The following is a 12078-nucleotide window of genomic DNA, read 5'->3' as shown; positions in this document are numbered from 1 at the left end:
CAGGCAGCATTTGGTTCCTTATGGGCTGTTGTGCTGAGGGTCTCATTGCTTTGCTGAGCGTTGGCTGGAGGACACTCTCACTTCCTTGCCCTGTGGATCTCTCCAGCATCTTAGCTTGCTTTGTCAAGGCATGTAGGCTGAGCAGGTGAGAGACAGGCTCTGCTACCTAAATAGAAGTCACAGTCTCTCAGAGTCTAATCGCAGAATGACATCCCATTCGTTTGCCATTTTCTATTTGTTAGAATCAAGTCATTGGGCCAAGCGCAGTGGCTCATGCCTGTAATCCCAGCACTTTGGGAAGGCAAAGCAAGAGGATCACCTGAGGTCAGGAGTTCGAGACCAGCTTGGCCAACGTGGTGAAACACCGTCTCTACTAAAAACACAAAAATTAGCTGGAGTGGTGGCATGCGACTATAATTGCATCTACTCGGGAGGATGAGGCAGGAGAATTGCTTGAACACGGGAGTCGGAAGTTGCAGTGAGCCAAGATCGTGCCACTGCACTCCAGCCTGAGTGACAAGAGCGAGACTCTGTCTAAAAAAAAAAAAATTTTTTTTTTTTTTTTTTTTTTAGGGATAGGGTCTCACTATGCTACCCAGGCTAGCCTTGAACTCCTGGACTCAAGCGATCCTCCTCCCTCGGTCTCTTAAAGTGCTGGGATTACAAATGTGAGCCACTGCGTCCTGCCAAGATTTGGTTTTTAACTTATGCATTACCTCGTATACTTATTTTTTCATGGTTTGAACATGTAACATCTACTTTCTTAGCAATTTTGCAGTATGCAATGCATTGTTACCAGCTGCAGCCACCGTGATGTACGGTCGATCTCTTGGACTTATTCCTCCTGCCTATCAACAGAGATTTGTTGAAAGGATGAAGCTGTTTCTTCAGCCGTCCGTAAGGGGATCAGCAGCGAGGACAGTGAGAGAGGAGCCGCCTGCGTTGGAAATCACTTCCCGTCCACACCTCCAAGCTCCTTCCAAGCGGGATTCAGCACCAGATGCCCCTGGACAGCTCTGGAAACCCAATCCTGCCGGAACCGTTCCTCGCCGATCCGAGTTTCCCGTCGGGGCCGCTTGGCGGCTGCGCCCGCCGCTCAGCGGGAGGAAACCCCTTTCCTGTGCAGGTAGAAGAGGTGGAGTCGCATATGAGTGGCAGGTTCCGCAGCCAATAGTATGGAAAGTTCTGCCAGCGGCTCTCGGGGAGGCCAATGGGCAGGGGCGTGGGCGGGGCGTGGGCCAGCCGCGCAGAGCGGGGCCTCTCCAGGCCGCGTCTGTGGGGTCGAGACTGCGCGACGGTTGGGCGGGGAGCGGCGCCTGTCGGGGAACGAGGGTTTCCCCGGGAGGTAGGTGCGGGCTGAGAGAGGACCCGGGGCGGCGGGGCGGGGCGGCCCTGGGCGGCCGGTGGTCTGGTGGATTCTACCCGCACGTTAGCCGAGGCCCGACTCCGGTATCCGGCAGCGCGAGGCACACAGAAGGCGCTCAATAAGTGCTGATTGAATGAATGAGCCCGCGCCCTCCGCATCCCGGCCCGAGCAGTCTACAGTTTGAGAGCGTGCAGGCCACCCTCACCTTCACTGTACAGCCTGAGGCATCCAGATGCCGGACAGGTCTTTATTGGGCGCCTACTGTGTGCCTGGGTGGCTCTGCGCTGGGTGCAGCTGGCCCAGAGCGAGACAGACAGCCTGGTCCCGCCCAGCTCACCGCCTGGGGGGGCGGGACGACTTTAATCGACTTAAAATAATGTAATTCCTAGTTCCCTCTGTAGCACAAAATGAAAGAAAATAACACCAGGGAAGGGGGCGGGGAGGGCTGTGAGTGGAGACGTCTGAGCAGTGACCTGAAGACCTGAATGCAGGGAGGTAGCGGGGCCATGAGGCGCTTGGCGCTGATGGTGGGGGAGAAATCCCAGTTGGGGAAAACTCAAGGACCAGGGGAGGAGCTGAGATTCCTCCTAAGAATGGTGACATTTTGGGGTCCAGGGTGAAACCGACTCCATTTTGGGCCATTGCATCAGGTAATGCGGCCCTTATCAGTGCCCACAGGCTTCCGCTCCTCCCTGTGTTCAGCCAGCGGGTTTTTAGTATCTGTTCAGCACCAGGCCTTCCGGCGGGTACAGGGATATGGTTTAGGGCGGGAGTCAGCCATGGTCAGAGAGGGAGGCCCCCCCTTTTTTTTTTTTTTTTGAGACGGAGTCTCACTCTGCAGCCCGGGCTGGAGTGCAATGGCGCGATCTCGGCTCACTGTAACCTCTGCCTCCTGGGTTGAGTGATTCTCCTGCCTCAGCCTCCCGAGTGACTGGGATTACAGGCGCGTACCAGCATGCCCAACTAATTTTTTTTTTTTTTGAGAGAGAGTCTTACTTTGTCACCCAGGCTGGAGTGCAATGGTGTGATCTTGGCTCACTGCAACCTCCACCTCCTGGGTTCAAGTGATTCTCCTGCCTAAGCCTCCCGAGTAGCTGGGATTACAGGTACCCACCACCACACACAGCTAATTTTTGTATTTTTAGTAGAGACAGTGTTTCACTGTGTTGGACAGGCTGGTCCTGAACTCTCGACCTCAGGTGATCTGCCCACCTCAGCCTCCGAAAGTGCTGGGATTACAGGCATGAGCCACCACACCTGACTGAGGGAGGCCCTTTTGAGGGGTCCTGGATGCAGTGAAGCAAGAGAGAAGAAGGAGGCATCGCTGGAAGGTCAGGAGAAAGAGAGCATGTTCCAGGTGGAGAGAGAAGAACCCATGCAGAGGTCCTGAGGCACGAGCGAGTTTGGCACAGAAAGGACCAGTGTGGGCCAAGGCGAGGCAGGAGCTTGTCCTGCAGAGCCTCAGCCTCAGGGTCCAGAGTTTAGACTTTATTTTGGGGCATGGGGAAGCCATGAACCACCACCATCCAATAGAACGTTCTGCAGCGACGAGAGTGTTCCCTTTGCTGTCAAATACGGTAACCACAGAAGTCAAGTAGGCTTGTGTGACTACTGAGCACTTTAAATGTGGCCAGGGAGACTGAGGAGTGGAATTTTAGAGTTTATTTAGTTTTTTTATTTATTTTTTTGAGATAGGAGTTTTGCTCTTGTCACCCAGGCTGGAGTGCAGTGGTGCCATCTTGGCTCACTGCAACCTCCGCCTCCTGGGTTCAAGCGATTCTCTTGCTTCAGCCTCCCAAGTAGCTGGGATTACAGGTATCAGCCACCACACCCGGCTAATTTTTGTATTTTCAGTAGAGATGGGGTTTCACCACGTTGGCCAGGCTGGTCTTGAACTCCTGACCTCAGGTGATCCACCCGCCTCAGCCTCCCAAAGTGCTGGGATTGCAGGTGTGAGCCACCGTACCCCGCCTGGATTTTTTTTAGTTTTGATGAACTTTTTTTTTTTTTTTGAGACAGTGTATTAGTCAGAGTTCTCTAGAGGGACACAACTAATGGAATAGTTACATATATAAAGGGGAGTTTATTAAGTATTAACTCACATGATTACAAGGTCCCACAGTTGTCTGTAGATTGAGAAGCAAAGAAAACCAGTACAAGTTCCAAAACTGAAGAACTGGCCTGGTGTGGTGGCTAGCGCCTATAATCCTAACACTTTGGGAGGCCAAGGCAGGCAGATCACGAGGTCAGGAGTTCGAGACTAGCCTGGCCAACACGATGAAACCTCGTCTCTACTAAAAATACAAAAAAAATTAGCTGGGAGTGGTGGCACATGTCTGTAATCCCAGCTACTAGGGAGGCTGAGGCAGGAGAATTGCTTGAACCCAGGAGGTGGAGGTTGCAGTGAGCAGAGATTGCGCCATTGCACTCTAGCCTGGCAACAGAGCGAGACTCTGTCTAAAAAAAAAGCTGGCTGGGCACAGTGGCTCAAGCCTGTAATCCCAGCACTTTGGGAGGCCGAGACGGGTGGATCACGAGGTCAGGAGATCGAGACCATCCTGGCTAACCCGGTGAAACCCCGTCTGTACTAAAAAATACAAAAAACTAGCCGGGCGAGTTGGTGGGCGCCTGTAGTCCCAGCTACTCGGGAGGCTGAGGCAGGAGAATGGCGTAAACCCGGGAGGCGGAGCTTGCAGTGAGCTGAGATCCGGCTACTGCACTCCAGCCTGGGCGACAGAGCGAGACTCTGTCTCAAAAAAAAAAAAAAAGGCTGGACGCGGTGGCTCACACCTGTAATCCCAGCACTTTGGAAGGCCGAGGCAGGCAGATCACCTGAGGTCAGGAGTTTGAGACCAGCCTGGCCAACATGGTGAAACCCCGACTCTACTAAAAATACAAAAATCAGCCGGGTGTGGTGGCAAGCGCCTATAATCCCAGCTACTTGGGAGGCTGAGGCGAGAGAATCGCTTGAACCTGGAAGGTGGTGGTTACAGTGAGCCAAGATCGCGCCACTGCACTCTAGCCTGGGTGACAGAGCGAGACTCCGTCTCAAAAAAAAAAAAAGAAGCTAATGCAGTGTCCCTGCTGTTCACAGTTGCTGGACTAAGACATGAGCCTCCAACTGCGTGGTTGGGCTCGGTAGCACATCGTGGGGTTTGGCCCTGCGGTGACCAGAGCAACCCAAGCCGCCACCATGGTGAAATTGCTAGTGGCCAAAATCCTTTGCATGGTGGGCGTGTTCTTCTTCATGCTGCTTGGCTCCCTGCTCCCCGTGAAGATCATCGAGACAGATTTTGAGAAGGCGCATCGCTCCAAGAAGATCCTGTCTCTCTGCAACACCTTTGGAGGAGGGGTGTTTCTGGCCACGTGCTTCAACGCTCTGCTGCCTGCTGTGAGGGAAAAGGTAAGGGCTCCCTGGGTGCTAGCAGCAGCCCTTGGCACCTTATGGCCAAGGGACTCTGATGCATTTTCAACACTGATACCAAGTTCAGTGGAGGCCTTGATGCTGTGAGGGTGACGGAAAGTAGGAAGTGAATTTGCTGTGTGATTGTGAACTGGTTGCTTTCCGTCTCTGTGCTCTCCCAGCTAAACAAGGGACTTGGACTAGACCTGGGATTCCCAACAGGTGGACTCGTCGGTTGTCACCTGATAATCAGACCAGACCACCCACCCAGGTAGCACACACTCTGTCCTGAAGCTGGAAAGCATGGCCTCTCTTCGGTTCCTGTATCAGTCAGCTACTGCTGCGTAACAAATTATAGCAAACTTAGCATCTGAAGACTACCCACGTTTATCATCTCACAGTTTCTGTGAGTCAGGGATCTGGGCACTGCTTCAGGATCTCACAAGGCAGCAGTCAAAATGTCTCCTGGGCTATGGTCTCATCTCAACGTTCAACCGGGGATGGGTCAGCCTCTAAACTCACGTGGTTGTAAGCCAGGTTCAGTTCCTCATTGGTTGTCAGACCGAAGATGTCTGTTTGTCAGTGTCTGTTGGCTGGGGGCAGCCCTCAGAGCCTGGCCATGTGGGCCCCCTCGGCATGGCCAGTTCCTTCATCAGCAAATGGAGAAGATGGCCATGCCTCTGTGTAAGACAGAGGGCACAGTCCTATGTCATACAGAGATGGCAGCATATCCCTTCCCCTCTGCCCCAGTGTCCTTCCGGTTAGAAGCAAGTTCAAGTCCCTCCCACACTCAAGTGGCCAGGACCTCACAGGGTATGTCTGTCAGGAGGCAGGGGCTTCTGGGGCCATCTTGGAGTCTGTCCACCCCAACTCCTGACAGCATCGTCCTCTGGTAACCTGTTCCTTGAGCTCCCCCATATCAGCAGCCCAGAGTATGGGTCCCCTGTCGGGCCACACTGTGACCAGCCCTGGCCATGCTTGCTGGGTGACCCTGGGTGAGGGGCTTCCTTTCTCTGGGCCGGATGTGACGGTTGAGTTTGTGTTGGTTACTTGCTTGGTGGAGATGTGACGACCCCCTGTCCTTCCAATGAAAGCACAGAAGCCCTAAGCTAACCACCCCGCCCGGCCCTGCTTTTCCTCGTGCCTGGTGTCCAGAAAGGAGGAGAGGGGCTGTTGTCTGGGATTAAATCCTCTGAGCCTGTTAGTGTGGCAGGGTGGAGTTCCAGGGTGGCCCCCGAGCTTCCAGCCCCTGCTCCACACACCCCATGCTGTTTCCTCCCCTCGAGTATGGGTGGGGCTGGGACTGCCGTGGGTGTCACTCTGCCATTATGTCAGAATCCCAGCCGAGGGGATTTTTTTGCAGCTGTGATGACCGACCCATATCAGTTAACACGGTTCATCCAAAGGGAGGGGGTGGGCCTGGCCTAATCAGGTGAGCCGCTCCCCTCCTGCTGGTCTTGGAGAAGCAAAAAGCCAGGGTGTGCCAGGAGAGGGGCATGAAGTGAGGATCCAAGGGCAGCCTCTCAGTGCCAAAAGCCGTCCCCACCAACAGCCAGCGAGGACACAGGGGCCTCAGTCCACAGCCGCGAGGAGGTTGACTCTCCCAGCCTCCAGTGAGCTTGGAAGACGACCCTGGGCGTCAGTGAGATCTCAGTCCTGACGACACCCTGGTTCCAGCCCTGCGAGACCTGGAGCATAGAGTCCAGCTAGCCCACACCTGGATTTCTGCCATTCAGAGCCGAGACACCGCATTCCTGCTGTTCTGCGTGGCCGAGTCTGCGTTCATTTGTTACGCAGCGTGTGGAGACTGACATCAGCACTGCGAGGATGGAGATCTTGGTTGTCTGTGATGTCTCCTGCGTCCCAGAGGCCACTGCCAGCCCCCCTTTTCCCCCAGAGTCATGGCGTCACCCCCGTCACCCTCTGACTGCAGGCCTGGGCGACTGCGGGGAGCTCGCTTTTCCCTCCCCCTCATCACAGTGGCCTTCTCACAGCACCCAAATCTTCCCCTGCCATTCCCCTGCCCTCGGGCTGGCCAGGCGGATGAGGTCCCTCCTCCTGAGCCCCCAGCAGGGCCAGGCTCTCAGTCACCCCTGCAAAATGGTGCCTGGTTCACAGCTCCTGTGCGTCTGCCTCATCTCTCCTGATCAGTGTCTGTCTCTTGGGAGTAGCTAGAGTTCCTGTGAGCTTGTCCCCAAGCGAGGCACGCACCAGCCGGTGGTCAGTGAGGGAGTTAAGTGGCTTCTCTGTGGAAACCCAGGCAGAGGCTCACCCAGCGTGATCTGCCCCGAGGAAACACTGGGTCATGTCTGGGGACATTGTGGTTGTCGGGACTGGGGATGCTTCTGGCCTGGAGTGGGTGGAGGCCAGAGACACTGCTCAGCAGCACCCTGCAGCGCCCAGGATGGCCCCATCCCAGAGAACAATCCAGCCCTAAATGTCAACACCTTCCCCCTACCCAAGTTGTGAAAATAAAAAATGTTTCCGGACATTGCCAGGTGTGCACACGGGCAGAATCGCCCTGGTTGAGAACCACTGTGTACGTGTGTGTGTGCTTGTATGTGCACCTGCGTGTGCGCCTGTGTGTGTGTGCGTGTGCATGGGTGCGTGCGTGTGTGTGCGTGTGCATGTGCGTCTGTGTGTGTGTGCGCGCGTTTGTGCATGTGTGTGCATGGGTGCATGCGCGTGTGTGCGTGCGCATGTGCGTCTGTGTGCGTGTGCGTTTGTGCGTGTGTGTGTGCGTGCGTTTGTGCATGTGTGTGTGTGCGTGCGCATGTGCGTCTCTGTGTGCGTTTCTGCATGTGTGTGCGTGCGCATGTGCGTCTGTGTGTGTGCGTTTGTGCATGTGTGTGCGCGCACGTTGTAATGAAGTCTCTGCTGGGAGGAAACAGGGAAGCAGGTGTTGTGAGTGTCGGGCATGTTGTGATTTTCCCCTGCTTTGGTCCCGAGGTCTCTCTGGAGGGTGGCTATGAACCCTGGCCCTGTCCTGACGGGGCTCCAGGGAGCTGTTGTGGTTGTTTACAGCCTGCCTTTCACGGGACACTTCATCCCGGCGCGTAGCCTAATGCCTGTGTGTCCGCCCCATGAGCGGCTGTCCCTCCCATAGGAGCGTGTACCTCTTGCAGACGGCCTGCGGCTCCTGTCTGACCTGCGTCTAGTTTTTTCCCACCAAAGTCTCCCCTCGCTAGGAGAGCCCTGACCGGGAGGAGAGTCGGGCCTGGGCGTGTCAGTCAGGGAAGCACAGAGGAGGCCTCGCAGCAGAACACGCAAGGCCAGTGCAGCTCTTTATCATTTATTTTGAGCTGGGGTCTCGCTCTGTCAGCCTGGCTGGAGTGCAGTGGCGCGATCTCGGCTCACTGCAGCCTCCACCTCCTGGGTTCAAGCAATTCTCCTGCCTCAGCCTTCTGAGTAGCTGGGATTACAGGCGCCCGCCACCACACCCGGCTAATTTTTGTATTTTTAGCAGAGATGGGTTTCCCCATGTTGACCAGGCCGGTCTCGAACTCCTGGGCTCCAGCGATCCGCCCGCCTTGGCCTCCCAGAGTGCTGGGATCACGGCCGTGAGCCACCGCCCCCAGCTCGTTTGTTTGTTGTTAATCTATCTCAGGCAAGCCCTTCCTGTCCCACTTGTTTTAACCTCTGTGTGAATCGGGGATTTCTGGACTTTGTTTTGAACGGTGACATGTGGCCGGTCCTGTCGCCTCCACCCCTGAGTGTGGGTCTCTCTCTCTCTCTCGGGTGTCCCTGGCTGCAGCTCCAGAAGGTCCTGAGCCTCGGCCACATCAGCACCGACTACCCGCTGGCCGAGACCATCCTCCTGCTGGGCTTCTTCATGACCGTCTTCCTGGAGCAGCTGATCCTGACCTTCCGCAAGGAGAAGCCGTCCTTCATCGACCTGGAGACCTTCAATGCCGGCTCGGACGTGGGCAGCGACTCGGAGTACGAGAGCCCCTTCATGGGGGGCGCGCGGGGCCACGCGCTGTATGTGGAGCCCCACGGCCATGGCCCCAGCCTGAGCGTGCAGGGCCTCTCGCGCGCCAGCCCTGTGCGCCTGCTCAGCCTGGCCTTCGCGCTGTCGGCCCACTCGGTCTTCGAGGGCCTGGCCCTGGGCCTGCAGGAGGAAGGGGAGAAAGTGGTGAGCTTGTTCGTGGGTGTGGCTGTCCACGAGACGCTGGTGGCCGTGGCCCTGGGCATCAGCATGGCCCGGAGTGCCATGCCCCTGCGGGACGCAGCCAAGCTGGCAGTCACCGTGAGCGCCATGATCCCCCTGGGCATCGGCCTGGGCCTGGGCATCGAGAGCGCCCAGGGCGTGCCGGGCAGCGTGGCCTCCGTGCTGCTGCAGGGCCTGGCAGGCGGCACCTTCCTCTTCATCACCTTCCTGGAGATCCTGGCCAAGGAGCTGGAGGAGAAGAGTGACCGTCTGCTCAAGGTCCTCTTCCTGGTGCTGGGCTATGCCGTCCTGGCCGGGATGGTCTTCCTGAAGTGGTGAGCAGCCTCGCCATTGTCCCTGCCGCCGGGAGCCCCGGGCTGGACACAGGCCACGTCCCCTGGCCCTGCCTCCCCTGAGAGCAAGCACTGTGGCCCCGGGCCACCGTCTGTGCACAAGGGGCCTCCCGGAACCACGCTGTGTCCCCGATCCTACACCCCGAGTCTCAGAGCACTGCTACTTTTTAAAATACTTGTTTCTCTTAAAAGTCTTTATCAAAGCTGTGTGGCCATGTCAACCTTGGGCCGAGGGGTGTGGCAACCTGCAGGCGGGAGGGCCGGGGCCTGGGTCCAGGTGAGAACAGTCAGGACCCTCCTCTCCCTGCCGCACACCCCCAGCCTGTGGAGAAAGACAGGAGCGTTTGGCTGCTGTCACCAGCGTGGGGGCTGCACTGCCTGTGCCTCTGGAACCAGCTGGGGGTCCTGAAGGCCCGTCCTCTGCCCGGCTCTGTTGCCAGGGTCTCGCCGCCCGAGCCCCGAGAGTGTCTTGAGGCTTATAAGAGGTTGGAGTCACTGTGGTGGGACAGCCAGGCTCCGTCCCTCCTGCCACACAGGCTGTGCCCCCCGCAAGTGGGCCGTGTACCCTCAGGAGTGCCCTCTCCTCCTCTCCCTGTTGCTGTGGCCCCTGGAGCAGGGACCCCTGGGCTGGGTGAGTGTCACAGTTTCCTGAGACGCACAAGCAGGGTCAGGAAGCAGCTTGAGGATCAGTCCTCAGCTCCGCCGCACACACTGGGGTCTCCAGAGGAAGACGGATCCCACCGGCGGTGGGGCAGGGCCCCGTGGTGCGATTCGCTCCCCCGGACACCGCTCCCGAGAGGGCAGGAGCACGGAGGACGAGCAGCCGAGCGTGGGCTGGGGCAGCCCTGGGCTCCCGGCTCCGTGGCAACCTCCGGAAGGCCTGAGCCGTTGTCCAGGCAACCCTGCCGGGTCTGGGGAGGTGAGAGCTGGGGAAGGACTCTCTCCTCGGGGATTTGGCTCTGCCTGGCTCGAAGCCGCTGTGGTGCCGTGGAAGGGGGCCCGGCCTGCCCGCCCGGGCTGGGTGGTCCCACCGGCTTCACCACCTCCTCGCTCCGACCTGGAGCCCCGGCCCCCGTCTCTGGGCCTTGGCGGCTTCCGGCCCCATCCGGGCTGCAAGGGCCTCTAGCTGTCCTCACCTCCTCCCTTGTCGCTCAGCTTTGGGCGCCAGGCCCCGGGTAACCTTCTCCCGTCCCATCCTCTGCCTCGCCGCCACGTCTCCCTACACCGGCCCACAAGACTGACTGTGGGGGCGCTACATGGAGAGGCCCCCATCTGGCCTGTGGGCTTGGGCCTGGCGGGTCTCCTGTCCATCAACCCATCACTCTAGTCAGATGGGAGCTCCAGGGCCAGCCAGTGACTTCTCTGAGGGGCGTGCCGGCCGGTGGCCCTGCTGCAGCTCCCAGGGGCCAGTCACAGGGACGACCTCCAGAGGGCGGTGGCTGCCAGGAGCATTGTCACAGGGGCCCCGGGAAGCCAGGAAAGTCGCACGGCCCCTGCAAGTAACTTCCACTCCATGGGGCCTGTAAGTCACCCGAGGTTTAGCCTCCGCTCCTGAGACCTCCCCCGCCAACTTCCACTCCAGGGGGTCCCTACCCCATTGCTGTTGGAAGTCTGAAGCTCTTACCGGGGACCCATCTCTGAACCCCGTGCAGCCTGGCCCTGGCCCCAGGGGTGTAGGAGTTTCGCAGTGTCCTGAACCCAGTGTGGTTCTGCCCCTCCCTCCCCCGACTTCACCCCGCCTGGGCCATTTGTCCTTTACTGCGGGTGGGTGGCTTGTGAAGCCGCTGGGTCCCTGCACTGGTGGGGAATGTGGCTTGAGTTTCGCGACTGCCAGGGGATAGGGACATCCAGGCCCCCCACATGGGAAGGCTTAGGGTCCCTGTCCCCCAAATCCAGCAGGAACCCACATGGGGCAGAGCACCGCCTACTCTGGGGGTCCCCATCCCACACCTTCACCCATCACAGCTGGAAGCACAAAGTGGGGCCCTGCCCTTCACCAGCCATCAGCTCCCCAGGGTGGCCTGAGGGACCCCAGCTGTCGATCCCTGCAGGCCCAGCCACCGGCCCCCACAAAGGGTCCCAGGCAGCTTCTTCCCCTTCCCTCCAGAGGAGCCTCCGAGACCATGTTGTCCCCCACCAGCGCTGTGCCATCAGCCACATCTGTCCTCCCGAGGGTGGGAGCTCAGGGCCGGCTCTGCTCCTCTAACCGCAGCAGACCAGAGGCAGCAGCCAGACAGCAGGACACAGGCGGGGCAGGGGCGAGCAGGCGGTGGCCTCGAGACCTCTCCGTCCCAGAGTCTCGGGAGCACAAAAGGAGCTTTCCTGGGGCCGGCAGGACCCTAAGGCAGCAGCGTATCTCTTGAGCCACTTTTGGTCAGCTTTCACCACTTTGTTTGTTTGTTTGTTTTTGAGATAGAGCCTTGCCCTGTCACGCAGGCTGGAGTGCAATGGCGCGATCTTGGGTCACTGCAACTTCAACCTCCCAGGTTCAAACGATTGTCCTGCCTCAGCCTCTCAAGTAGTTGGGATTACAGGTGCCCGCCACCATGGCCAGCTAATTTTTGTATTTTTAGTAGAGACAGGGTTTCACCATGGTGGCCAGGCTTGTCTCGATCTCCTGACCTCGTGATCCGCCCACCTCGGCATCCCAAAGTGCTGGGATTACAGGCATGAACCACCACGCCCGGCCCACTTTTTTTTTTTTTGAGACAGAGTTTCACTCTGTCACCCAGGCTGGAGTGCAGTGGCGCGATCTCGGCTCACTGCAACCTCCGCCTCCTGGGTTCAAGTGATTCTCCTGCCTCAG

General features: G+C 58.2%; 2 protein-coding genes across 2 annotated transcripts in view; both read left to right on the top strand.

The window, feature by feature from the left end:
* The first annotated feature begins 1136 nt into the window (after positions 1 to 1136).
* Positions 1137 to 9470, top strand: SLC39A3 (solute carrier family 39 (zinc transporter), member 3). The gene is made up of 3 exons (XM_011997447.1): positions 1137 to 1345; positions 4461 to 4769; positions 8524 to 9470. The coding sequence occupies exons 2-3, from the start codon at positions 4560 to 4562 to the stop codon at positions 9256 to 9258; spliced, it is 945 nt and encodes a 314-aa protein (XP_011852837.1). The 5' UTR covers positions 1137 to 1345; positions 4461 to 4559; the 3' UTR covers positions 9259 to 9470.
* DIRAS1 (DIRAS family, GTP-binding RAS-like 1) overlaps positions 1241 to 12078 on the top strand; it is a 25129-nt gene continuing 14291 nt past the window's right edge. Inside the window, exons 1-2 of the mRNA XM_011997449.1 lie at positions 1241 to 1345; positions 4461 to 4769. The gene's annotated coding sequence lies outside the window, so the exon portion shown is untranslated. The remainder of the gene's footprint in view (positions 1346 to 4460; positions 4770 to 12078) is intronic.

Source organism: Mandrillus leucophaeus, unplaced genomic scaffold, assembly GCF_000951045.1.
Source record: "Mandrillus leucophaeus isolate KB7577 unplaced genomic scaffold, Mleu.le_1.0 Scaffold54, whole genome shotgun sequence".
NCBI lineage: Eukaryota > Metazoa > Chordata > Mammalia > Primates > Cercopithecidae > Mandrillus > Mandrillus leucophaeus.
This window is presented reverse-complemented; position numbering and strand designations above follow the sequence as displayed.

Excerpts from the sequence above, each read along its gene's own strand:
- SLC39A3 (XM_011997447.1), top strand. The coding sequence starts at position 4,560 with ATGGTGAAATTGCTAGTGGCCAAAATCCTTTGCATGGTGGGCGTGTTC. Across the intron at positions 4,770-8,523 it reads TGCCTGCTGTGAGGGAAAAG|CTCCAGAAGGTCCTGAGCCT; the intron begins GTAAGGGCTCCC and ends CCCTGGCTGCAG.